The sequence below is a fragment of the Sceloporus undulatus genome, chromosome 2 (assembly GCF_019175285.1).
Source record: "Sceloporus undulatus isolate JIND9_A2432 ecotype Alabama chromosome 2, SceUnd_v1.1, whole genome shotgun sequence".
Classification (NCBI taxonomy): domain Eukaryota; kingdom Metazoa; phylum Chordata; class Lepidosauria; order Squamata; family Phrynosomatidae; genus Sceloporus; species Sceloporus undulatus.
Window position 1 is genome coordinate 166,659,830 of NC_056523.1, and position 27,826 is coordinate 166,687,655.

General features: G+C 42.6%; 1 protein-coding gene across 2 annotated transcripts; it reads right to left on the minus strand.

Moving 5' to 3' along the window:
• Positions 1-2,929: 2,929 nt before the first annotated feature.
• SMARCD1 (SWI/SNF related, matrix associated, actin dependent regulator of chromatin, subfamily d, member 1) lies at positions 2,930-18,107 on the minus strand. 2 transcript variants are annotated; one of them, XM_042453261.1, is made up of 13 exons: positions 17,880-18,107; positions 14,709-14,896; positions 13,415-13,457; positions 13,211-13,333; positions 11,645-11,767; positions 10,797-10,913; positions 10,309-10,410; positions 9,846-10,007; positions 9,666-9,763; positions 8,806-8,941; positions 5,920-6,042; positions 4,959-5,060; positions 2,930-4,508 (listed from the first exon to the last, which is right to left on the minus strand). In XM_042453261.1, exons 1-13 carry the CDS (start codon positions 18,057-18,059, stop codon positions 4,455-4,457), a joined length of 1,551 nt encoding a protein of 516 aa, XP_042309195.1. In that variant the 5' UTR covers positions 18,060-18,107; the 3' UTR covers positions 2,930-4,454. The 2 variants fall into 2 exon arrangements, with proteins under 2 accessions (XP_042309195.1, XP_042309196.1); XM_042453262.1 differs by lacking the exon at positions 17,880-18,107 and adding an exon at positions 17,667-17,804.
• Positions 18,108-27,826: the final 9,719 nt, after the last annotated feature.

Below are 27,826 nucleotides of genomic sequence, written 5' to 3' on the forward strand. Positions count from 1 at the left end.
AGTGTAACAGAAGGGGGGGATATGGTTAGGGGTTGGGAACAGGTGTCTGGGGTTTGCTAACAAAGCACTCCTCACCAAAACACCCATAGTTGTTGGCACTCAGTCCGTGAACGCCATGAGGGGTAGGTACATGTCACCCCTGGGTTCCGGTACTACTTCACAGAGTTATTTGACGATCTGACGTCACACAGCACCTTTCCCATAGCAAAGTTTCAGTCCGGAACGAGCAGAGAGCAAAGGGCACATTGTGGATAGGCAACCGTCATTGTAGGGCACAGCTCTGCCTCGGTGAAGCCCCGTTGCGAGCATTAGTAAGCAGGATGCTGCGTATCAGGCGGTACAGAGGTTGCGAGCTCCTCTGCCCACCAACCCAGAGAGGACATGCAGAGACACCGATCCGATAAAATAAGCCCTTTTCCTGAAGTCAGGATTACATGGTGTCTTCAAAGTTGATGGTGGGTTGTGCCCAAAAGCATGTTGTATAGTGTGAGTCCAACAGTTGGGAGATTCAGGCTTCAAAGATTAGGCATGAAACCACGGGGTGTTTTGGGACACCAGAGTCAGAGTCTCAATTTTAATCTGTTGAGAGATTAAAGTGGGAATGAGGACAGCCATAAACACTATCTTGAGTGCTTTGGAGGACTATCTTGCTGGTCTGGTGCTAGCTAGCCTCTAGTTTCCATTGATGAGGTGTATCACTAGTAGGGTACAGACTCTACTGGGTGACACCTCAGACAGGGGTGAATGCCCAGTAGGATGGTCGCTTCCATCCATCCCAAGATCCCCCTGTCCACTTCCCCTCCATTATCCATTGGCTGCGGTTGCTGGTGGGATGGGGTGCTGCTGCCACCCAGCAGTTCCTTTTGGGCCTAGTGGGGCTACTGGCCAAGTGGTAGAGTTGCCTCTCTTTCCCACTTGGCCAGCAGCCCCGCCAAGCGTGGAAGGGGTGGGCAAGCGGCGGCAGCAGCACCCCACTCCCACCATGGCAGAGGTGGCCTAGGTTGTGGCAGGCAACCTGGGGGTGACAGAATGAGTTACTGCACTGGGGTGACACCAACCCTAGTGATGCCACTGGATTGACCCACTGTGCTTTGACAGCCTAAACATTGTGCTGTTAAGATGTAGGGAGAAAGAGGTCATGCTCCTTGAGCTCATTGGAAGATAGGCAGGCCATAAATGCAACTACTAAGCAAGTTGCAGTTGTATGGACACATCCCTGAAAGAATGTCCCACTGAACTCAATGAGAGCAGGCAAATGAAATTCACCATTGGGCAACCATCTACTACACTGTAAGAGGAAAATAAATGCTGCTGTCTTTTCTTTAGACTAGGTGTCCTGCAGATGTTGCGCTGCAGTTCCCATCAGCCCTTGCTGGCACAATGTTGATAGGCCAACATCTGGAATGTCATTGGCTTAGAAGAAAACTGGATAGGAGCTGCAAGGATTATTTGATGCCTAGGAAATCTCAAAATGGGAATGAGAGTGCTCAGTTCGCTTAATGAAATTGTAAATTTAAGAATACTGTATGTCGTAAATGAAATATTTATGAGGAAGTAATTGGCCATAAAGACCCATGTTGTGACACAGAGAAAGCAGCAACTGCAATCATAAGGTAACAGTTGATATGTCCAACTCCTAGACTTCTATCAAAGGTTAACTATTAGTGACTGGTGCCCAGGGGTTGTTTCTTCAACCATGACTGGCTCCTGTCCACCAGTTTGCCAGTCATTTTCTCAGCCCAGCTGATCTTTTAGGACTGTTGTGGTTAAAAAAAATGAACACAGCTCAGTTACATCTCTTTAAGGAAGGCCAGAATACAAAATAGGCAATATTTCACAGCTAAGCACATAGGAATCCTGATCCATCAGAAGGCTGCAATGTGCAGCATCCTTGAATGGACAGATCTGGTTTAGTAATTGTGGACCTGTCCCTAAATCAGTGCCAAAAATTGGATTTTTCTTGCTTTTTTTTCTTTGCATAACACAACTTATTAATTTCTCCTTTTCATATACTCCTCTGGCACACCTAAGATGTTCCTGCAGGTGCAGAATGAGCTCAGATTGGATTGTACCACTACAGAATGGGGGTAGGGGATCTCGCTTTAGACACACTTTCCCACCTCAAAACAATAGTCTATCAGGGGAGAAGTCTTCACTAAGCTTTCTTCTTGTGATAGTCATTTTGTTTGCTGGAAATTTTGACCATAGGTAACGTTCAAGAAGTGTGATCTCCCCAGATGCTCTCTAAAGTGGGACACTCCATTCTACTCCTCTGCATGTGGGGAATGTAGATTGGATGTTTCCTGTGACTAGGTGTAGCAGAAAATTGGGAGATAGGAAAAGCCTCTCACATTCTCACCATGGCTGATCCTGAGTGTTGCTTTGTTGCCATTATTGTAGTTGTGAAGAAACAGGGAATGCAAGACAAGCAGGATTTCACTGCTATGCAGTCTGTAATGTCCAGATCTCAATAGTCTATATCTCTCTTCCCTTCCTGCACTGAAGTGTATGCAAGTGTGAGAGAAGAGTCTACTTGCCTATGTGCACATCAGGGTGTAACACTACAGACAGCACTGGGGGCTGACATAAGAGGCAGCTGTCAGGGCCAAAAACATTACCCACCTCCTGTACTAAAGGGTTGTATTCTACACTTTCAGAGTGTACTGTAGCTGCAAGTAAGTGTTTATATGATTTTGTGCCATTCCAATTATGTGTAGTTTTTCTCCAATGCAGCCAATTAAAAAGATAGGCTCCCCTGTTTGAAGAGAGGAGTTTACTACTAGGTAACCATCAGCAAGTCTACAGGTCTTTTTATTTGTTGAAAAATAGGAGTTCAGTTAATATCTGGGAATGTAGCCTCTACTCTGTTCCCACCTCCCATGGCACAGAAATAAAAGCCAGTCATGGAGGAAAAAGGAGGGAAAGCACCTTCATTCAGAGGCAGCTTTTATTAAAATGGGATGACATCTAAAAGGATACAGTACAAAAAAAATTTGGTCCAAGGGGGGAGGGAGAAAAAGAGAACCACAGAACATAAAGCGTAAGAAGAGGGAGCAGTTAAGAACAGCTACACTTTGCCAAGCCAGACAGTCTCTGAGCTTCCTTCATCTATACTTGCCCTGAGAGCCTGTGGCAGCTACGTAAGGCACCAGGGTTCTATTCCCCAGCACCACAAAGCAAGAGGGAGAAGGGGAGGGGAACAGGGGTGAGGTGGTCTTTCATATGGCAAAGACAAAACAAGTCTCTCACTCTTAACTTGAACACATGTACACACAAAGGGATAGGGTTGTCTGGACTCCTGAATTCATAGCAGTCCCTTACTTCAATTCCAGAGATGGAAGAGGAAGGAGGGGTTGTCAGTAACTTGATTTTTGCAGCTAGTGTCAGTACAAGCAACTGGGACCAGTCCAGTTGCATTAGCGTTCCCAGAATCAGTCAGAAAAAGATGCAGCTCCATCCTGCTATATCCTTCCCTCCAGCAAGTGCCCAAGACCAAGAAATGTGTGTCAGAAGGGAGCAGTTCATCTTGCTAAAAGTCTCCTTTCCCACATCTAAAAATTTGCTCCAGAAACCTGTTCTGTGCCAACTTGTTGGTAAAAAGGAGAGCAACTCTAGCTTGAAGATACTCTTCTGACTTTTGTGGATCAAAAGGATGGGGGTGGAGGCAGGAGGGTGAGGGAGTTTTGGGGATGTAATGAAGATGTGTCTGCTTTCCTGGGCCTTGATTTTAAATTACTGGGAGTAGGCCCAGTACCCTAGCTGGTAGCTTCTCTAACCATGTCAGTAAAAAGACACTAAAATGTAGGACAGGTATGTCTGCTGCAACCCTGCAGGCTCCTTGCCAACTTCGCTGCACTGTAGTTTCCAGAAAGAGCAAGCCAAATAGAGAGGAAGTGGGGGAGAGGGAGGGAAAGAGTGAGATATTCAATTCTCTCCTAACAGATGAATCTGCCTAATCCACTCAAAGGCCAGAAGTCATATAAGATTTGCTCTTTCCCCTAACCCTGCAGAAACCTCAAGAGGCCCAGACCTGTGCCCACCTGACAAAATCCAGAACTGAGATTCAGAAAAGCTGTCCAGCCCACAGCTTTGGAGGTGAGGTTGGAGAATAGGGCCTGAGGGGCTGGCAAGAAGATCCTGAGCTAGCAAGACTCTCAACTGAAACTGTCCTAAATGTGGAAGAGCTTCAGTTGGAGCCAGGACAGGAGAGCCGTCGGGCTCAAGAGAAGGCAACAATCAAGGAAAGAGGACCAGGCAGCAATGCAAGAGCTTTGGCCTGGCTGTCAACTTCACCCTCCCCTCCAAGGAGAGGATTGGAGCAGCAGAAAGATGATTTCAGGGTGGGAAGTAGTGGTAGGTTCTGTGCTGGAGTGGGAATTGTATAGGCCTGAGCAGTGAATCCCTGCAGTGTTTGGTAGCCAAAAGATCTGATGGCGAGGGAGAGGCAGGCCTGTCTATGTGTTCCGGATTCCCAGAGCCTGTTCCAATTCTTGCCGTCTCTGCTGAACCTGTGAGAGAAGCCAGAATGACAGCTTTAGTGTATGCAGAGCTGGAGAATCATTATATTTCCAGGCAGCAGAAACAAGCAGTGGATACTAAACCAACCCTCAGTCCCTACAGGAGAAAGACATCAGCTCTAATTCTAGCAAAGAAAAGTAGCACTGGGGGCATGGATACTTTTGATGCAACAGTACTCAGCATCCCGGTATGGAATGAATTAAGCTCTGAATGTTCCAGGGCCAACATGTAATGCTGAAATTTTAAGATGGCCACCAAGGTGGAAAATACTTTTCAGCCTGCAGGGCAGACAGCAGGGACCAGTGTTTCAAATAACAGACACTGGGGCAGTTGGGCTGAAATGTCTTGATCAAATTAAGGGTGGGAGGAGATATTTCAAGAGTAAAAATAAGCCCATCTCATTGTTTACAAGGGAAATACCACAAGGGAGAGCAACTTACCTTTGAGTAGAAGTATCTGCACACAGCTTCTTGAGCCCATGGCTGGAAGTAGAATTCAGCTCGGCGCTCCTCTTCCGGATTTCCGACAACGTCCGTCATAGCCTGGAGGTGAGAGAAGATGCTCTAGTTATCCCTTCCTCCCTATGCTTAAAAAGGCTGTAAATTCCTATATAAATTCTGTAGTACAGCCTGCTCTAATCTGATGCCTTCCACGGGGTTCTTCCCACTACGTTTTAAACTGGATCTTGTCCTGTGTAAACCACGATGGTTCCCACTTAATTCGAATCCCTGAAGAGATTCAGAAAAGGGGGGGGGCATAGTTTTTACCCATTCAACCCACATCAAAAAGACGCAGGTAAAATGGAATATTTTTTGGGCTGAATAGATTTATTTGGAAATAAATTGATTCAGCCCAAGTGGGAACCAAGCGGAATCGAATCAGATTAAAATCTGCTTTGGTTCCCACTGGCAGCGGCTTTCCCAGCCACATCTCCATGTTCCATCCTCAGTCCTCCTGGCCTGCCTCTCCTTCCGCTCGGGCATGCCCCAGTCCTCCCTGCCTGCCTCTCTTCTTCCACCCTGGCCTCTCCTCTGCCCCCGGTATGGCCAGGAAGGACAGAGGGAGACATGTTGGGGAAGCCGTGGCTGTTGCTTCCTGCACTGATTCTTAAGACCGGCGCAAACATAATAGGAACCACACTGTTTGCTGAACAGGTTTCAGGAATCGGTGCAGGAAGCAAATCAAGAGGTAAGTGGGAATGAGACCCAAATGTTTGGGACTATCAGCCCTGAACACGACAACTAATGACGACAGATGACAGAGAGTTATAGTCTCAAAGATCTGGACAGCACCAGATTGGGAAAGGCTATGCTACTAGGTTTAAGCCCCACGCCTCCTGAGCAATTGCAAGCAACAAAAGCCAGAACATCTGTGCCTGCATGTACCTCATACGATTCTCACCTTCAGGTCCCGGCACTGGGACTGCAGCCAGTCATTGATGAAGCCCTGGGGGTCTCTGGCAAAGCTCAGCATGAACTCCCGCTGGGTCTTCAGCTGGTTAATGGTTTCTATGGTCTCATGGATCTGACATGGAGAAATAAGAGCACAGAAAAATTGAATAAAAGAAAGGACTATGTAGTATTCCAGAGATGCTGGCTGCACTGCTGGATGGCTTTTATGCCACCTGCTGTGCAGCTAAAGGAACACACATGTAGCTGGACTGCAGTTCACATCACATTTTGGGAGCCTGTTAATGTTTGTGTTTCACTACTTTTTTAAAAAAGGGAAAACACAGTCATCCCTCCATATTTGCGGCTTTGATATTTGCAGCTTGATTATTCACAGATTTCATTAATATGTTCTCTCTAGGACTGTCTAGGACCTCCAGTGCAACTCTGTGGTCAACTTTAACTAAAAGTTGCACTGAAAGACCTACTCCAGTGCCATTCTATGTTCAGTGTATGTTGGACATTGACCACAGAGTTGCACTGGAGGACCTAGCGATTCCTAGAGAGGTGTCCTCTCAGGTAAAAACAGTGTTTTTGTTATTTGTGGTTTTTCCATATTCATGGGGATCTTTTCCCCCTAACCCTAGCGAATATGGAGGTACAACTGTACATCTACCAGAGAGGTATAAGATTTAGTTCTATGGCAGTAATAGGAATCATGTTGCCCTATAGATGTTGTAAGATGACAATTCCCATTTGCTATGCTGGATAGGGGCTGGTGGAACCTGAAGTTCAACTTCATCTAGAGGGCCACATGATTCCCACTGTTGTTCTGTGGTCAAATTATACCTCCTTCTTGGCCACTGTTTCACCCTTCCTCTGATATGGCAAGATTCTCTCCTTGGGCTTATTCCTACTTACATTTAAACCGGTTTGCAATTTGCCTTCGCTCCATGTAGGTAAATCGATTACAAAATGTCCATCGTTCCCATTATGAAAGTGAATATTCTCATTATTCCCTTGTAATCGCTCCTTTTTTGGCACGATTGTCGTCTCCACTAGTTTGCACTGCTTCAAAATGCTTGTCAATCATGTGTGCATCACCAGTGATGTAAGCAGCAGCCCGGGCAAGCCCCGATTGGGAACATATATAAATTGATATTCGATTCATTGGTTTTGTAACTACTTGCTTTACTGATTGCAAGCAGTTTGCAAAAATCAATGAATTGAATCTTCTATCATTTTTTTTTAAATCATGTGCTCATAGGACATACCACAAGCACAAAGGCAGTGCTGCTGGGGAGGGGTGGTGGCGGCTTCAGAATGATGCTATTCAGATTTGTCGTTTCCACTTGTTGAACACAATTCAGAATCTATTCTTTTTAAAAGAATAGCCAAAGAACAAGTGTCAGGAAAGAGTGGGGTTTTTTTTTACATTTGCCTCACTTCATCGCGATTGAAACTGATCACAGTAGGATCGAAACCAGTTTCAAATGGGAACGATGATCATATAACCTGATCAGCAATTTGCTTTAAATCATAGTGGGAACACGGCCCTAGTTCCTTTTTCAGCAGTGAATTTGTAACATTCCATCAAAAGTATGCATTAGCCTTAACACCTTAATAGTTTAATAGCTCCAAAGTAAGGCAACATCCATCCTATCTCAGGCTTCACTCCTTCCTCATGGGGATCAAAGTTACCAAAGACCAAATACAAAACTAATGCACAAAACTTTTAAGCATTAAGCAAAAAAGTGAAACAAAAACCCACTCAGCACTTTGGAGCAGAGCAAAGATGAAATATATGTATATGTAGGTCTGTGTGTGTATTCATGCATGTATATAAAATATTAAGATGTTTTTCACGACAGAACTGAAGTTAAGGGTGCAAACTTATGCACACTTACTATAGTCTAACTTACACAGTGTGGCTTACTCTGTGTAAGCATGCTTGCAAACAAGTATATGTATGCCTGGAGCAACATTTATGATAAAGAAAAACATTACTGGAACATGTGAAGTCAAAAGCTTTCACAACCAGCATCCATATCTTTTTGTGGCAAAATGTAAGGAATAAACACTCCCAGAACATGGCCACATAGTCCAAAACCCCCACAAAAAACTGGGACTGGAATATTTTATGGCTGGCCCAAATCTGTCACAAAGCCCTCTCACACACTCTCCCAACTAGCTTCTTTTTTGGATAACGTACTGGCCTTTCCACTACTTCCCCAGAGTCAGAATCCTACTAACTAGGAATCTGCTTTGTTTCAACCTTCAATGAGTAACTGGGCAATCTTCCCAGGTGGTCTGAAAGGCTGACAGGATGCCAGGAATCTGTGAAGTCCAGGTTAACCCCAGAACTGCTACAGAGGGATTGCTGAAAAACATCTACACTTGCTCCTGAACCTTCTTGTACCAGTGTTCTTCCACATAATGACAACAGGTTCATTAACCTCTTTTTCTTAGCAAATTAAAACAGGTATTTTGCTTGCTGATATAAGATGCTCATGCATGAAGTTGGTTAGGTGTTTTTACAAGCATACAGTAAGAATAGACAAAGGGACCAAGTCAGAATATTTAGTTCTAGTTTCATCACACATATTGCAGCTCGCATCCAGAGCAACCCAGAACCACCAATTTCAAGCACCCTTTCTAATTCCCTAAGTATTAAAATAACCATCCTCTTCTTTTTTTGCACTGTTCTATCTGATACTGGTGCGTAACCTATGTGATTTTAATGGAGTTTCATGACAACTGTTGTATCTACATGGCAGCCAAGAAGCAGTTTGAATAGCTTCCTACTGCAGGTTTGGTATGATAAAGGGTTATTTCTCCCTCTTTTATGTTGCAGTTAGGGAACGATCTCTGTACAAAGACCATCTCTAGCAGCTCACACCTTGTTATCCAATGCAGCTATTTCTTGCTGGCTAGCTGTGGAGAGCAGGAAAGAATTCATTTGGGTTTTCAAGGTATCATCCACTTCCACATCAATATCATAGCAGGCAGTTTTCTTCTGATCATTTGGATCAACGCTAAAGAAGCAAGATAATGAGAATGTTGGAATCAAGGTTTGGATCAGCAAGGCATCACAACTGGAAATTAGGGGAAGAGAGTTAAAAGCTTCCCAATTTGGCTCATCTCTAGTGAAACAAATTTTAGGAATACATGGTACAACTTGAATCAAAGGTAGAAGGTGGACTGTAATCTGAAAGAGTTCATACTATATAAAATATTTTAGTCTTAAATGTGCCCGATTACCATTTAGTATTGTTTTGCTGCAACTGACTAATGCAGACAGAAATGTCCAAGCATGGTTAGCACACAGACTACTACTTGATAGCCCGGTAGCTTAGCTACGGCGTGGTACAGAGCACCGAAAAACGGCACCCTGCCGGCGTCTGTTTTCTCTCTGCAGGGAAGCTGCAGCCGCCAAACCATGCGGCTTCCCTCTGGAGTAAAAAGAATCCATGAAAATCGGGTTCTTTTTACGCCGCAGTTGCGGCGTAACAAGGGCACCAGTAGCACACTCGTTATGCACACACTGCACAGCGCCATGCGGATGCCGCCCGGCGCTTGAGTGACAATGGTGGCACCCATGTGTACAGGGCAGCGCCATTTTGACACCCTCATCACGTGCTAGGGTTGAGGGGCGTCTACAAGCGCCGCCCTGAGCCGACCCTAGCACGTGATGAGAGCGTCTTAAAGGGGCAGTCTGTACCGGGCCTCAGATTCCAAAAACAAAGACTCTAGTCTCACCTGATGACATGGTTGATGATGATTGGTTCGGGAGGCATAAGTAACGCATGAAGCCGCTGGGGGATCTCCGAGAACTTCATTCGGGGAGATTCAAATATCTGCAGGATGAGAAAGATCAAGCATCTCAGAAAGAACTTACAATATTCCAGCAAGAGCTGCTGTTTGCCCCATTGCTTTTACCTGTTGGAGGTACTTGTCACAAATAACATACTCCCGTTCATGGGGGTCTTGCAACTTGTGGGTCTTAATGTATTGCCACAGTGCCTGAATTATCACCGGACGTGTCTGTGTATGGATCCCCAAGAGGCGAGCCAAACGTGGGTCCAGTTTGAACTGTGGAGGCTGCAAAGACATAACAACATCTCAAAAAGACAAGAACAACACTTTTATTATCATCGTTCTTGTAAACAAAAAAAAAAGCTAAGAAACTAAAATTAACTGAAGAAAAAAGTCTCTGCAACCATTTTTGGATCAGGTGAATCATCACTTATTTACATAAAAGAATAAATTTCCTAATAAACATGGAAAGTGAGAAATTTCTGACAGGTCCAAGGGATGATCTAGTCATAGTTCTATTGCAGCCAATGATTCTCTATGGTCTCCAATGCCTCTATACTGGTTCCCATGAAGAGCTTCTGCCTACCTGGTAGTCCAACATCAGGAGGACCGTACAGCGCACATTCACATCCCCAGGTCTTTTCACCTGGAAACCATCAGTCTCCTGGGTGGTAGCAGTCCTATGCCACTAAAGAGATGAGAGGGAAAAAAAAGGACAAGGCAGGTTGAGAAAGAGGAGACATTCAGAAGCAAAGTAAAATGCCAGTGGGAGAGAACCAATATTGGGTGGGAAGACATGGGTTCAAGTTACTTCCAGGAACTCCATTAGAAAACCTTAGGGTAAAGCTCTCAAAGCACAGGGATCTGTGGCTGAAAAATAGGCCACAGAAGTGTGGAGCTGACAAGCTGCGCACTGCATTGAGCCTTTCTGAAGGCTAAAGCAAAAATTACAAGAATTGAGTAGGTATCAAGGCTCTTTTTATACTCTTTGTCCCCTTTGTACTGTAGCTTTCTTATCCCAACCCCCCATAATCTAGATTGAAATGCTGCACGTGAGAGAGAGAGGCATCTCACCTCCACCAGGTGATTGTCTGGGCCATAGAGGTCCTTGTCCAACTCAATCACCAGAGACTTGAAGAAGGATGAGAACTTCCTCTTCTGCTTGGTAGCATCATACTTGGAGAGTGCAGACTGCAGAAGCAGAGTGAAGGGAGGGGGAAGAGATCATGCTTCAACACAACGCTGACAACATCAAAACACACACATATGTCATTCAAGTCATGTTAGCCAAAGCCGAAACAGCTTCAAGGGAGAGTGGTTGCTTTCAACATGGAGGGAAAGATATGAGAAATTACTTTCTGTACTGCTGAATGCCAGCTGCTTTTCACTGAGCCAAAAATCATGCTCCAAGGGCACTGTCCATTCATCTCTATTATCTTATAGCACCATCTCCTGGCACAAATACACAGTGCTATTTAAGAAATTCTTTGATGATTGTTAAATGTTAATGATACTTGAAAAAGTCAGATGTATTTCAACTTCATGTCAGCTTCACCCCGAGTGAAGGCTGATACCTTTGCTCCCACTGTTCAAGGGTGAGGACAGAATCTGAATTTGCTCCTCCCTCCAGCAGAAGCAATGGATGCTCCAGGATGCAAGCAATGAGTTCTCCTAGTGCAATAGATCTAATATGAGGAATTACTTGAATCCAGGCTGGTGAGGGGTTATGAAACAATTGCTGCAAAAACTTGCTTTACAGTGAAGATAACTGCAAGACACTCCCAGAAGCCAGCTTTCCTAGACAAAGGAGACTACTCCATCCTCTTAGTTCTTAGTCTTATCTAGTTCAAAGAACATTGAGTGTTAATAGCTCAGCACTTTTACATTTCTATATGGAGATGCCAACTCCTTTCTTCACTTACATCTTCTAATAGCCGTCCTTCCACTCTAAGCTCCCAGGAGGCCACAGTACCTTCCCCATCCTCTGCATCCGACTTGGCTGGGTTGAAAGTGTTAGAGATAAAAATTCGTAGCTTCCGCTTTTGCTAAAAAGAAAACACACAGTAGCTGTAAAACTGGGTATCAAAAATCCCAATCCTTACCATCATGCCTTCAACCTCAAGGAAAACAACCTCACCATAAAAAAGATCTGTGTCCTGCATCTGATACAATCTACATCTCTTTGAGGCCTTTCTAAACCACTTAGTTTCACTGCATGCAAACATTCTGCTAGATCTTGCCTGTTTCCATACATTCAGAAAAGTATGTCACAGTGGTTTCTAAAACGTTGCTGTTCAGATAAAAGCAGTTTGACTCTCATGTATTCAGTAAGAAACATATACATAACTCAAAACCCAATTTTTTATCTTCTGCATAGAATTGAAGGTTTGGGATTTGTTAAAAAGCAGGCCTCACGCTGCCTTAATACTGTGGTGTAGGAGCATCTTTTTACAGGCTCCCCGTGACCTTCCTGTGATGTCGCTAACACAGATAACAAACCCGCCAAGGGAAGAATAATGAACCACATCATCTTCCCCATCTATGCTGTTCTTTTATCTAGGCACTACTGTGAGAAAACCACAGAACAGACACTCACCATTTAGTGGGTGTACACAAATGATTCTGTAGCTCAGGAATGGTGACTTTTTAAAAAAATACTGGGGGCCAAATTACCTGGTTGGGAATTATCAGGGAGTTATCATGCTGGTGATGGATAGATCAAAGCCAGGAATGAGCAGGCTTACCCCTCTCTTAGTCATCTCTTTTTCCCTCTTCCATTCTAGCTTGCAGGCTGCCAGCAGCGGAAACTGCTGAATTAGGCCAGGTGCTGCCTGCTCTGCTAGGGCTGGAAGATGCCTATTCCTGCTGGAGGCCTTAGAGTGAAGTATTATTGCAGTTAATGGAAAGTAGATGTTGAAAAAATGGCAACTATATGGTGAAAGGGAAACTGTGGAAAACTAACCCATCGGTGGGCGAGAAGAAAGAGGACAGAAAAAATAACCATGGACGGGATGGGAAAGCAGCAGCTAACTTATCACTGGGTAGCTGCACAATTTCTTCAGTAACAAGCAGTGCACACAGAAACATTTCAACTAGGAAAGAAAAATCTCAGTTCATAACTTGTTTTGACTGAGCCACAGCAGGGAGAAGCCACTGAATGGATGCCAGTTTCTTCCTTCTGCTTGGCAGAGTCTTTCTTACTTTATTTCTCTTAATACTTGGAAATGAATATGAAACTCTGCTTTGAGGATAAGTCTCATCATTTTAAGAGTTATGGTTTGTTAGACAATAGTAATGGGATCTCTCATCCAAGTGCACAATGGCATGCTTATCCAGAGAAGCCTACTGCATCTCTGTCCCAAAGAGTAGATCGTAGTATAACTGCACCTTCTGTACTTCCCCACCACTGGTGAGGTTTAATTTATTTCATATTGCTTTGGGAAAGGCACAGGTACCTGTCTGGTCGTTTATGAGCACTCTCCTGTTACCTTAATGGGCCGTTTTAACGCCTCCTGGATATCCAACCGCTTCCTCATGATGGTCTGGTCCAGCTTCCTCTCAAAGGCCAACAAATCCATATATGCCTGAGATTCCGGTACTAGTTCCCGGATCTAGAACAGAACATACCAATCAGCCAGCATTCCTTTCTTCTTATAACCAAAATGTGCACAGATACCTGATGCTTCACTTACCCGCTGAGGTAGAATCTTATCTGCCATCTTCTTCTTCTTGGCACTGTGCAAAGACAAAAATGGGAGGATAATGATAAATCTGAGACTTTAAAAAGTATCCTGCATATGCAGTATATTGCTGAAGCTTAATATCTGCTTGGTTCATTATGAAGAGGAAGCCTGAACAAGAAACCTTCTGCTGCAGTGGTATCAATTAACAGTATTTGTAAGTTGCTTTTCTTTTCAGTAGAAAAGCAATTTACAAATAAGAGATATTAAAACAATAGATTACATACAAATTTAAAAGCCAGATTTAAAAACAATTATGTTATGAACATAAGAACCCAGACAGTAGCCATGTTGCTTCTGTTTGTTTGTTCTTTGGCCCTGCTGGTTAGGTTATGAAATGTACCTGAATGAAGCTGGAAACTTATAGTCATTATGAATTACAGGATGGTTCTAAGCATATTTACTCACAAGGAAGTTCCACTGATGTTAATGCTTGCTAGTATGTCTCCCTTGGTGAGGCTCTTAATATATGGAAATTATTCCACATCTGCATGTTAAAGACTTAATATGGTCATTAAACTTATTAAGATTTGCTAGTAACAAGGAAGTTTGGGTTTACTCATGCATTGCTCTTGCTATGTGCAAAGTACATGTTATCCACACAGTACCTCCACGTGAATACAAATTTTACTGCAGAGCCAAAGACAGAATGACTTCACCAGGCAAATACTCTGGTCTGAATTTTGATTGACAGACCCAGCTATAGTAGACTCCGTGAAGGAATGAGATTTACACACATTTTGACTTCAGTATTGGGGGAAAAAAACCCCAATTCCCTGCATCTACTATAGTTGGGACTAACAAAAGGACTCAATATTCTACTGCCTCCAACTTTTACTTTGTAGGTACTGCCATCTGAGCCCTCAAAAAGACACATCTGAAATCAGTAGCCTGCCATCCCAAGTTGGCATACTCCAGATATTATACTATAGTTTCCATCATCCCATTCCAAGATAGTTGTACAATGGCTGACTGGGTAATTATGGAAGTTGTGATTTCACAGCTCCAGAGGGGGCTGAGATGGGCCAGATAGTGGCACAGTTGGTCTATCTCCTTTGTTGCCAAGTTTATAAATGGTGACTGTCCTGTTTCAGCTACAGTATCTTCCTGCATCTTCTCTACATCTCAGCACTTTATAAGCAAGTAACTGGCATACATGAACAAAGATAACAAGATGAGGGAAATACTTTGTGTTGGCAGAAGGTAGGTAGACGTGTACCTAAGAGGGAGAAGAGGAATTTCTTACTTATGATTACGGTTCTGAACCGACTGTTGCTGAACTTGCTGGATCTGCTGAGGGGCTGGCCTTTTACGAGACTGGTCCATTCCTGACTGAGCCATCCCAGGTCGGACTGAAGGACTCCCTCCATACCCTGGAGGTCCCATTGCAGGTCCCTGAGGGTTCATGCGGCTGCCAGGCAGCATGCCAGGGCGCTGAAAAAAAGAAAAATAGCATTATTAAGCTTCACCTGGGAGTTTTTATTCTCAGTCATAGAGAACTTCTGTCACAACCAGTTTATACAAGCAGCAGAATCAAATGCTATGGCCATTTCTGGACTGTGCCACTTTGAGTTGCAGATGAAGGTTTGAATGTCTCGGTCAGTCCCTACAGATTTTTTTCTCCTTCCTCCACAAAATGTAACATTTCCTAGCCAATTCCCTTTTTCTCTTAGGCTTATGCATGCACATGTCTGTTTTTGGACAAGGCACGAAGAAGTCTTCTCTAGCTCTTTACACAGTATCTAAAACCTTCCCGCAGGCAGCGTTCAAGTCCCAGGAGGGGCTACTAGTGCTTGCTGGTGGAGAGGGGAAATTTAGACAATGAAATGCAGCTGGTCTGGTCTTCAGAGGGAAGGGTAAGGAAGGTGCACTCTGCATTTATCTTCCCGCCCACCAGACCAGACCAGTCACATATTCACCTCAGAATTGCTTCCTTTCTTCATCCTTCAGTAAGCAGCAGCAGCAGGCCCTCCTAGGGTTTGAAAGCAGCTGGGGTTGGAAGAGGGCATAAAACTGCATAGATTATTATGCTTTGGCTGTTTTCAAGAAAGTAGCCCTGTTAATTTCTTGGCGCACAAAAAGGAGGAAGGAAGTGGGAGGAAAAAAATGCGGCAGCACTTTTAAGACTAACTGTTCTTTTATTTTCACATGAGCTTTCATGGATATAAAACCCACTTCTGTTTCAGTACAGAGTGATAATAAATGCTCAGCTATAAAGCATATTTAAGTGGGATGGAATGTAATAGGATCCAGAAAGATGCAAATCATGAGCCTCGCTCTAAATTTTCAAAGGGCTGCATAATGTGATACAGGTCTCTCTGATCTTTACAGTGGCCAGTTAGTGTTGATGGTTGGTTGATGCAAGTTAGTCCTCCATGTAAAAAAGAAAAGGTACTCCCTCCCAATAGTTAGAGAAAATTCAAGCATGTAATCCCCTACCTGATAAGCAACGTAATTTAGAAAATCATTATTTCTCAATGTTGCTAATTGCATAAGCCACCCTTCAGTTTCAAAATCTTTTCAGCACGTTGCCTCACAATCTGGTCCAGAAACCTTAACTCTCACCTCACATTCAACAATAAAACTGCTGTTATAAACATCTTTGCTTTCAAACTGATACAGTGTTTCCACACTTTGTTTCTATGTACTGTCAGCCCACCATATCCATGGATTTTTTATCCATGGATTCAAGCATCCATGGCTTGAAAACTTGACTATACATTCCAAAAAGCAAACCTTGATGTTACTATTTTATATAAGGGACACCATTTTACAATGCCATTGTATTTAATGGGGCTTGAGCATCCATAGATTTTGGTATCCATGGGGAGTCTTGGAACTAAACCCCAGTGGATAACAAGGGGCCATTCTATAGTAGGTTGTTTTTTAAAAAACAGAAAAACAGTTGAAAGGTTGAAAAACAAAACAAAGCATCCAAGCCAAATGAAATATCAATTAGCAGATTGGTACTGAAACCTTGGGACTCCCCTTTGCATCTTACATGCAGACGCTGCAAATTCAAACCTATCCCCCACTTGACATAGTTTATGAATAAAAATATTTTATTCAGTGTGCATATTTTCATTTACACATTCATGTATATTCATATTTTAACATTTTAGAAGCAAATAACATTGTTCAAAATTAGAACAGTTTTATTCAAGCAAATGCAATATCTAATTCAACGTATGTGCAAACCTTACAGACAAATATTTGAGGAGAAGGAGGGATCAGGGCCTCTAATCTTTGCCCCTGCTTTCAAGCAACACTGATGCCCTCCTGGGGGTCCCACCCTGCCATTTGAGACCCATTACTCCAGCCCAAACCCAACAAAGAGTGCTCTACTACCCCTCAGTCTTTCGCCACCCATTGATCCAGACCCATCCTGGAACCTCCTTCTGCATTCTGGCCCATCTCATTTCCAGGCTCCCCAAATATTAATAACAACACTAAGAGTAATAATGATTTATTGGTATTATTATTTTTATTACTATTATTAACAACGCCTTCGATTTCATCATTCCTTTCCCCACCTCTTCTCAAGCCTTATGGGGAGAGCTCTGTGTGTGTGTGCAGCACATTAAAACAGAAAACCCAATCAACCCAATAATTAAATAATGATTAGTAATTAATACAACAATTAAAACAGCCCAATTATAGTAACACATAGTAAAAAACCCCTCCCACACCCAGTTAAAGCCCAATACTGTAAAACCCATGGAAACATACTCTTAAGAGTGTATCACACATATCTACATTAAATTTATAAATAATGATTCCAAAAGGCTTGGGTAGGCATATTAAATTAAATTTATATATATATAGATAGATTCCAAAGGGTCTGGGTAGGCACACACACACACACACACACATATATATCTAAATTAAATATATGATTCCAAAGAGCCTGGATAGGCGCATATATATATGTGTGTGTGTGTGTGTGTGTGTGTGTGTGTGTGTGTGTATATATATATATATATATTAAATTAATACCACACACACAAACACAAATAGATTCCTAAGGGCCTGTGTAGGCGCATATATATACTGTATATATATATATATATATATACATATACTATAACACTGAGTTTATGCCAGGGGCACTGTGGACCTCTGAGAGCGCGGGGGGGTGCTGAACCCTGGGCCCCCATCCATCCATCCCTCCGGCCACCCCTCCCTCCCTCCCTCCGGTCCTCACCCCCATATTCCCCGGCGGCGCCTGAGTGTCCAGGGGCCCTCCCTATGGCGCTGGAGCTGGCCCTTGCCAGGAAGGCGCCCTCTCTGCCTCCATCTTCTCGCAATGGCTCTTTCTCCTTAGGCCCCGCCCACTGCAGCTGCTGCCCTGGCGCTCAGGCCCCTCCCCTCCCTTTAGGCCCCTCCCCTCCCTCCCCCCTCCTCTCAGGGTCGGTACCGGGTAGGCGGCTCCGGGCAGAGGAGAGCGGTACATCCCTTGCCCCGGGGCCGGCCCCATCCGCACGGGAGGCCCCGCGGCTCCAGGCCCCAACGGTCCCGCCCCCGGGCCGCCGCCGCCGCCGCCGGTATTGCCGCCGCTGCTCGGAGCGACAGCCTGGAAACCCGCCCGCGCCGCCATCTTCCCTCCCTCGGCAGTACAAAGCGCGCAGGGGAGGAGGAGGCGGCGGCGGATGTGGGGCTCCGGAGGATTGAGCGGCGCCCTACCATAGAGGCGCAGGCGCCCACGGGGATAGAGCGCCGCCGGCTGAGGAGAGCATAGAGAGTGAGGCGGATAGAGCGGCAAGGGAGAGCTTCGGAAGGGCTCCCCCTGCCGCTGGAAGGCTGTAATTGCAGCATCAGGAAAGGCCTATTTAGACACCATCCATGGTCACCATCCTTATTCTTATTCTTATTCTTATTATTACATCCATAACGACCATTATTATTATGATTACTATGATTGTTATTATATCCATGGTGACCATAATAATAGTAATAATAAAATATTTATTTATATCCCGCCTCTTCCGTTAGGGGATCGAGGCAGGTAACAACAGAGTTTATGATACACAATATAAAAACAATAAACCCCACAAAACCCTGACCCAACCCCTCCCTCCCAGACTATAAAATTAGCATAATAAAACATGATTAAAATATATAGTAATACTACAAGATTATTCTACAATCTGCGAATGATGAGGAGATAGAGTAGGAAGGACGGATAGAATTGGTTCTGGACATTATCAATCGGGGAAGGCCTGCCAGAAGAGAAAGGTTTTTGTCACCTTTTTAAAAGCCTCGAATGAGGATAATCGGCGAATCTCTTCCAGCAGGTCATTCCAAGTTTTTGGAGCAGTGACAGAAAAGGCCCTCTGGGAGGTCACCACCAGTCTGGTCTTTCTAGATTGTAAGAAGTTTTTCCTGGAGGATCGGCGTGTGCGGGAAGGATTGTATGGGAGGAGGCGTTCCTTCAAGTAGACTGGACCCAGGCCATGTAGGGCTTTATAGGTGATAACTAACACCTTGTACTGTGCCCGGAAGCTAATAGGCAGCCAATGTAGTGATTTTAAAATAGGTATACAGTAATATGGTCAAACCTAGATTTTCTGGTGACCAGTCTGGCTGCCATGTTTTGTATCAATTGGAGCTTCCGGACGTGGCACAAAGGTTGCCCCATGTAGAGCGCATTGCAGAAATCAAGGCGAGAGGTTACTAGAGCATGTACAACCGTTTCTAGGTCCCGCTGCTCCAGGTAGGGGCGCAACTGGCGTATCAGCCAAAGCTGATAACAGGCGCTCCTGGCTGCCGCATCAATCTGAGAAGACAGTTGAAGCGACAAATCCAGGAGCACCCCCAAGCTGCGGATGCGGTCTTTCAGGGGAAGTGTAACCCCATCTAGAACTAGCAAACTTATTTCCATACCCGGATTGGGGTAACCTATCATGAGTACCTCCGTTTTGTTTGAATTCAACTTAAGTCTATGGTGACCACTATTATGATTATTATGTTTATTATTATTACATCCATGGTGACTATTAGTATTATTATTACATTCATGGTGACCATTATTATTATTATTATTATTAAACTTTATTTATAAAGCACTGCAGGGTTACACAGCACTGTACATAGAATAAATAAAATGAACCTGCCACGATTCCATAGGATGGATCCAAGCAGAGTCAAACTGCATTATTTCTGCAATAGAGAAGAAGCGTGTGTCTCGCTTGTATATGTCTTGCTGGGAAGCAGTTGGGGGCAGGGATGTAGTATTGTACTCTTGTCTCGATTGTCCTGTCTTGGCATCTTGGGTCATCGAACTGGGCACTGTGGAACAGAATGCTGAGCTAGATAGGCCTTTGGCTGTTCTCCATTGGCACCAGCTTCTCATCTAGAAATGCATCAGCCATCCCTTCTCTCACTACGGATAGATAACTTGTTTCTTATTGACTTAGTGTGGTCCAGTAATCCAGATAAATACCTCTCCTGGTAAGTGTCTTTCTACTCACTGCAATTAAGCTCCGCTCTTGTAATTGTTTAGCTTCACTCCCAACTGCTTTATCTCATGGCTGTTCTGTTGTATGTTAACTTGGTAGCTAGGCAGGATCATACTCATGGCTTGCATAAATCCTTTCCTTGTTGTGACTTCTCATTTAATCTCTAAAGCATTTGTGGAGAACAAAGTTACTGTCTGGATCCAGCTGCTTGTGCATTTGCAGTGCAAAGATAAAGAACAGAAAGTGGAGTTTTTAGTATCCCTTCTCGGGAACAGTAGTTCTCTGTCTGATTGCCACAGAGCTCTCACCCCACTGCAATTTCTAGGACTCTTTGTGGGGAGCTAAATAGGTTTTTGTTGGGTGCCTTAAAGTTGTTTCTGACTTAAGGTGAACCTATCATAGGGTTTTCTGGGCAAGATTTGTTCAGAGGGGGATTGTTTTTGCCTTCCCTGAGACTGAGAATGTGTGTCACATGCCTAAACTCCCCCATTGGGTTTCCATGGCTGAGCAGGAACTCAAACTCTGGTCTCCAGAATCATAGTCCAGCAGTCAAATCGCTACACCACTCTGGAACTTCTAAAATAAATATAAACTGATAAATTTATAGGGGCCATGGATACCTCCCCCCTTTGTTCTTTAATATCAGTTTTTGTAAAACTGTTACTCCCCACACTTTTTAAGTATAAACACCATACAGAGGAGTGTGAGAGGCTCATTTACAAGGGGGGTAAAGAAACTACGGCTTGCTTTTGCCATCTGATCAGTCTCAGGCTTGACAGTAAGTGTGCAGATATTGTACTTCTGTGGTACAACAATGTAATGTGAAAAGATCCTACACATTCCAAAATCTATAAATGTATCAAATATGTTTCATAGCAGGATTTTCACTACCTGCGCTCTCCTTGCCCTTAATGTATTCTAGTATCAAAATAATTCAGAGTTTGGCAGTGTTACGATTTCCAGATTCTGTCAGGCAGCATGGCCAATTGTAGTCCCAAAAAGTTACTTTGCCAAGTCCTGGAATGAATTTGTAGACTAGGGATTATGGAATGTAAAATTAGTCTCTCTCTCTCTTAAATTATGACTATCGACAAGATCCAAAGAGAATGGAACTAGCAGCATAATTTAAGAAAGTGGTTGGGCCTAGAAAGAGAAATCTAATCTGATTTTTCCAAGCAGTTTGCTTTGCTTAAAAGTTGCTAAATGGTGAAGACGTAACAGTGGAATGGGACAAAGTCGTGCTCAGATGAAGTCACTAGATTGTGTACCTTTTGAGATCTCTTCTATTTTCTGGGCACTGTAGAAAAGCTTCTTTGAAACAGTGGTAATAGGACTTTTTTCCTGCTTTTACAGTGGATGGACAGTGTATGTTTGTACTCACTCCTTAAGTCACTGTTCCATAGCACAAGCTCGGAAATAAATTCCACTTATGAGGCAATGCCTTTAGTCAATTCCTCCTCTTCTCCCACAAGGTTGGTAGACAGCAGATGCTGAAGAGCCCTTATTCCCTTTTCACTGTTTGAGAAGCCTTCCAAGGAGAAATTCATAAGCCCCACATTAACCATATTCCAATGGTTTCCTTGTCAAAGGAAAACCAGCATTGCTGGTGTGATTGGCTGTTTATAATTATAGAAGTGCAGTCTGGGATGGGGAAGCCAGGCTGCTGCTGCTGCTGCTGCTTCTTCTTCTTCTTCTTCCTTTTTTGGTGAGATAATTTTGTATTTTGGATCATCCTTCTCCCCATTCTTACTGTGTGTGCTGTTTTTGCAGCCGCAAGCTAGCAGTAAAAGACTGTGATTCTTTCCCAGATCCCTAATGGGTTGCCATTAATCACTGTGTCCACAGTCATCTTTAGCCTGTTCTGCTCCCTGCTTACATTATCCCTCTATACACGCAGCCTTTTGAATTAGTCATCTTCATGAGGCATTAATGTAAGAAGGACAATTAATTCACAGCACCACATGTCTCAGTTAATGGAGATTCAAAGGACAAAGCAAAGTCATTAAATGATACCAGATGATGCAGAAAGTGATTGCCACTGACTGGCAGACTGTGGCTGTTCTTCTGGGAATATATCTTAATGCAAACAATGTATAAAAAGTATGATGATTGACTGGGCATGTCAATAGGTAGTAGTGCCATTTGGTGGATGCAGTACCACTTGCTTCTTTATTTCAAATACTATGTTCTTATAACAGAGCCCCATTGGATTAGATGAAAGGTCAAAGTAATCCAGTATTCTGTTCATATAATGGACAACTGCATATACATATACTGCAGCCACTGACTCACAAACCATAAGGTTGCAAGTTCAATACCCGCCAAGGGCTCAAGCTCGACTCAGGCTTGCATCCTTCCATAGGTCGCTAAAATGAGTACCCAGCTTGTTGGGGGGCAATTAACTTACAGTTATAAACCGCTTAGAAACTGCTTAGTCATTATGAAGCGGTATATGAATGAAGCTGCTATTGCTATATTGCTATATATCCAAGAAAGCAATATACTGTATGGGAAGGGGGGGGGGAAAGCCCACTCTCATAATTCTGGAGCAACATATACTGAGATCCTCTGATCCTGTCTCTGATCTTGAAGGTAATGTATAGCCCTCATGCCTTGTACCCACTGATAGCATTATCAACCATAAATTTGTCAATCACTACATCTTGTGGTAGAATTCTGTAGAAGTACTAGTTAATATTGTGTATGTTTTCTGACGATGAATAGCTCTACAATTTTCTGAAGTGGTATGCTTGTGTTATTATTGATTCTTTATGGTTGTGTGAGAATAGCCTTTAGCTCAGTTTGGAAAATTTGTTGCAATTAATAATGTTGCCTGCAATATATTACTTTTTGGAATAATTATTTCATTTCCAGATAGTAATTTAATGCTGGTAATATTAATTTATTTCAGGCAAAATTCTGCCAACAAATATAGAAAAGAAAACAATGATTTGACAGTGGAACACACTCCCTCGGAGAATGGTGGAGTCTCCTCCACTGGAGGTCTTTAAACAGAGGCTGGATGGCCATCTGTGATTGAGAGTTCCTGCATGGCAGAATGGGGTTGGACTGGATGGCCTTTGTGGTCTCTTCCCACTCTAAGATTCTATGATCCCCAGACTGCAAATGTTCAATATACACTCCAGTCACCACCAAAGGGGACACCAGGAATTTTATAGTAATCATTGGTCTATTGCACTGATCTCCTATGCAAGTGAAATGATGTTCAAGTTTTTACAAGAAAGGCTTTTAGCATACATGGAGCAAGAAATGCCAGGTGTCCAAGCTGAGTTTGGAAGAAGAAAAGGCACTAGGGATCAGGCAGACCCAGCTCCATCAGGGACAGCCTGAAGGAAGAGGCTCCTCCCTCTTGTAACTGTCATCTTGGCCTCAGAGGGAGCGATCAGGCAGACCCAGCTCCATCAGGGACAGCCTGAAGGACGAGGCCCCTCCCTCCTTTAACTGTCACCATATATTTGTATTCTATTGCAATTTTTACTGTACACCGCTATGATCATTGCGGAATAGCGGTCTATAAATAAAATGTATTATTATTATCATCATCATCATCATATCACAAACACATATTGGATAATGGACTACACCAAATAATTTGAGGGGAAAAACACACCAACCTGTGCTTTATACATTACAGCAAAGCCTTTGACTGTGTGGAGAGCCAGCACTGTATAGTGGTTTGAGTGTTGGAATACAACTCTGTTGATCAGGGTTCGATTCGCTGCTTGAGCATAAAAACCTACTGGGTGACCTTGGGCAAGTCATACTCTCTCAGCTTTAGAGGAAGGCAATGGCAAATCTCTTCTGAAGAAACTAGCCAAGTAAATCCTGTGATAGGTTTGTTTTGGGATTGCCATAAGTAGAAAATGACTTGAAGGCACACAATGAAACATTGACTGTGTAGAGCATGAACACTGTGGTTTGCTTTAAAAGAAATGGGAGTGTCACAACATCTGATTATCTTGATGAATAACCTCTATTTGGGACAGGATACCACTATTAGGACACAATATGGAGAAACAGAATGGTTTTCCATGGGCAAGGAGGTTAGACAAAATAAAGAAAAAGTTCTTTAAAGAGATCCCCTGTTGCATTTTATCCATTAACTGCAAGTATAGTATATTGTTTTACTGTATTACTTTTTCCCAAAAATGCACTTAAAAATCAGCCTTTATTTTATAAATTGGTTTAATTTATATGCAGAGCATATATTATTATTAAACAGATATTACAGAGGAAGCATGTGTGAAAAGGGGGTATCAAAAGTTTGATGTGCAGATGACACCATACAAGTTATTACTTGCAGAAAACAGCAAACACCTAGAATGGCTACTGAGGAAAGACAATGAAGAAAGTGCCAGAGCAGGGTTACAGGTGATTATTAAGAAGTCAAAAATAATGGCCATAGTTGATATTCATAACTTTACAATGAGCAATGAAAACATTGAATTTATTAAAGATTTCCTATATATTGGCTTCATCATTAACCAAAATGGGGACTGTAGTCAAGAAATCAAACTTTTGGGCCATTTTTCTATTTTTAAGTGCATTTTTGGGAAAAAGTAATAAAACAATATACTATACTTGCAGTTAATGGATAAAATGCACCAGGGGATCTCTTTAAAGAACTTTTAAGAAATCTTTTAGGTGTGCTGCCAAAAGAAAAAGAAAAAGAAAGCCATTAAGAGCCTCAAAATGTTATTGGTTATGAAAATGACACATTTACAAGCTGAAATCTGGCATCCATGGTCTATGTGTAAAAGTCTAGAACTGTGCCAAAGTTCAAACTGGAGTGATAAAACTATCCTAGATATAGCAAGTTAAAACTTTTTGAAAACTACACATTTATTCGTTCCACTTCAGATTTCAAACAGGCATTGTTATACCTTTCAGATTTTGATGAAAACTAATGCAATTCCTTATTCAGGATTGTTCAGGAAGGTGGCGCTTGAGTGGGTTTGTGAAATTCTGAGTAGTGCTTCAAACTTTACTAAAGCTTTCCCGACCCACTAAAGTCCATAACTGCAATTGGTGGCAAAGTTGTCTTGTTGTGTGCCTTCAAATTGTTTTCGACTTATGGCAACCCTAAGGTTAGTGGGTTTTTCAGGGGCTGAGAGTGTGCGACTCATCCAAAGTCATCCAGTAGGTTTCCATGGTAAACTAGGAGATCGAACCCTGATCTCCAGAGTTGTAGTCCAGTACTAAAACCACTATACCACACTGGCTCTCAAAGATGTCTTATCCATGCTTATCAATGCTTACATTTTGAAGCTAGAATGTGCCCAGTACTCCAGTCTTCTCAAAGGGCATTTTGTGTGCAACATCTATTCCATTCATTACGGAACATGACCTGATAACGTCAGTTTACAGGTTATTACACAGATAGAGACTCTTCCATGTGGAGACAGCAGATTCTTTTTGTTCTTGTGGAGTTGCTGTGGGAGATTCTGAGAACATTTTTTGTGGTTTTGGTCAGCTCATGCTGAGAGTGGAAGATCTGAGAAAGAAAAGAGAGCACAGGGTGCATAGAAAAATAAAAAGAACCAGCCAGAGAAGGCAGAGGAAGAGAGAACTGCAGCCAAGTGTTCTCACAAAATATTCATCCGGCAGCCACTTTGGGGCCAGAGGGAGGTTCAGTATTCCAACCCAGGGCTGTGCAGCAGCAAACAAACTTGAAAGGAGACACTCACTTACTGGTGCAGGAAAGCACTTAATCCCCTGTTTTGTTATTTAGAGACTTACCCTTAACTCTATTATTTATCTGAATTGTTCCTATTTCTTCTTTTCTTCCTCCATAATAAATTAATGCTTGTCAGCAAGCACTTTCCTTAGCATTTCTCCCAGATTCAAATTGTTATAGTGATGTTTTTGGAAGGTGAAATTTTTAAAAACCCTCTGTACATCCAGGCTGCTTATATTTATAACAATTTACAGCCATTCTGGATGTTCTCAAGAGTAATAACTAGGGCAATCTGGCCTCTAGAACAACAACAAAAGCTTGCCTGCTCCTGGCCTGTGTCAAATTAGTAATTTTTTGAGAGAGTGCAGTCCTATGTAACCTTACAAGTTCATGTTTCTTTCTGTGTGCATTAGCAGTAGTGCTTTGATGAGGAATTCATGCCCAAGTAAAGAAAGTATGGTAACCTATTTACTCATGATCAAAAATTCCAGAATTTTCTTTGCTGTTAAATAAGAAGATTGAAGATGGAAGCAGTGCAAAGGTGTCAGCATTTTGTCATCTGTTTTTCCAGGTGCAGAAATGCCTTATTGTAGACAAAAGTGAGCTGGGCATTTAGAAATCTCTGCAGAAATTGCATGTGGATAACTATAAATCAGCATTTTGTATAGCATGTTTATAGACCATAACACATTGAATGTTGTATGTCAACAACTGTGTGTGTGTTGATGCATAATATGTTTACTCTTTCCTGCACCACTTGGTTATTATGAAAATTAACATGTAGAGGGTGAAGATAATGTGAATTGCCTTGAGGAGTTTTCTTGATAAAAAAAAAGTGGTGTAAAAATGAGTCATTATAGAAAACTTGCTTGGTACCTTCTTGAAGTTCTCCTAGTCGATACAAGATTCCTGCAAGACCACAGCTGGCCTGTTCTTCATTGGTAACTTATTTTCCACTCTTTGAATAAGTTGGTGTCACACCAAAGTTGGTGTCACCAAATGTTTTGCTGTCACATGGTTTTAGGGGTGGACATAGAAATGATTATTAACTGTTATGAAGTTGACTTTGATTCATGGTGACCCTATGAGAGACTTCCAAGTCACCCTATCCTCAACAGCACTGCTTAGGTCTTGCAGACTCAGGCTGTGGCTTCCCTGGTGGAGTCTATTCATCTAAAATAAAGCCTTCCTCTTTTCCTACTGCCTCTTACATTACTAAGCATTATTGTCTTTGCTAGTGAATCATGCCTTCTCATGATATAGCCAAAGTACAACATCCTCAGTTTAGTCACTTTTGTCTTCTAGGGAGTTTGCTCTCGGACCCATTTATTGGTCTTCTTAGCAGTCCACGGTATCTGCAGACTTCTTTTCCAGCACCGCATGTCAAATGAGTTGATTCTCTTCCTATCCAATTTTGGCACTTCTACTAAACTGAACACCCTGTTTAGAGTGTCACATACTAAATGTCTTTTTGTCAGTGACACTAGCAAGGTCTTCACCCCAATTGTGTTAATGAAGGAAAGAAAGCAGAAAAGTTTTGTTCTTAAATCAAATACACATATTAGCTTACTTGCTAATTAGCTTACTTGCTGTTCACTGCTATGATCTTTGGAATAGCGGTATATAAATAAAACAAATTATTATTATTATTATTATATAAAAATGGTAAACAATCCCTCCCTCCTTCCGTTTTTTACATTCATATTATGGACATGAGAACTACAGGTGCTAATTTAACCATCACATAACTTTTTAAATATCAGCATTGTGTATTGCATGTTTTGGTGTCATTAGATAGTAATTCTAGGCATATCCAAAATGCTTTCCCTTTACTTAACGAGTCACCACAAGTCTGGGATGAAGTATATTAGGACTACCAAGACAAAGAGCCAAGTGCTCTCATCGGCAAGCAGCATCTGAGTTTAAAGATTGTTCTTGATTGGGAAAAATTGTACTGATGGGATACACCCAAATCACGTAAAAATAAAAGAGAAACACAGTTATAGTTAGTTGCTGTGTTTACCATGCTGGAGAGAGTGGATATAAACTATTGTTTCAATTTATTATTTTTATGTTGCTCATTCTTACCACACTCTTCTGTATTAGACTGTTATTCATATTTTACAGCTGGAAAAGTCATAGCTAATGGATTGTGACTTGTCCATGACCTCACAATGTTTCTATAGCTGTGCATGTATTAGAAACACA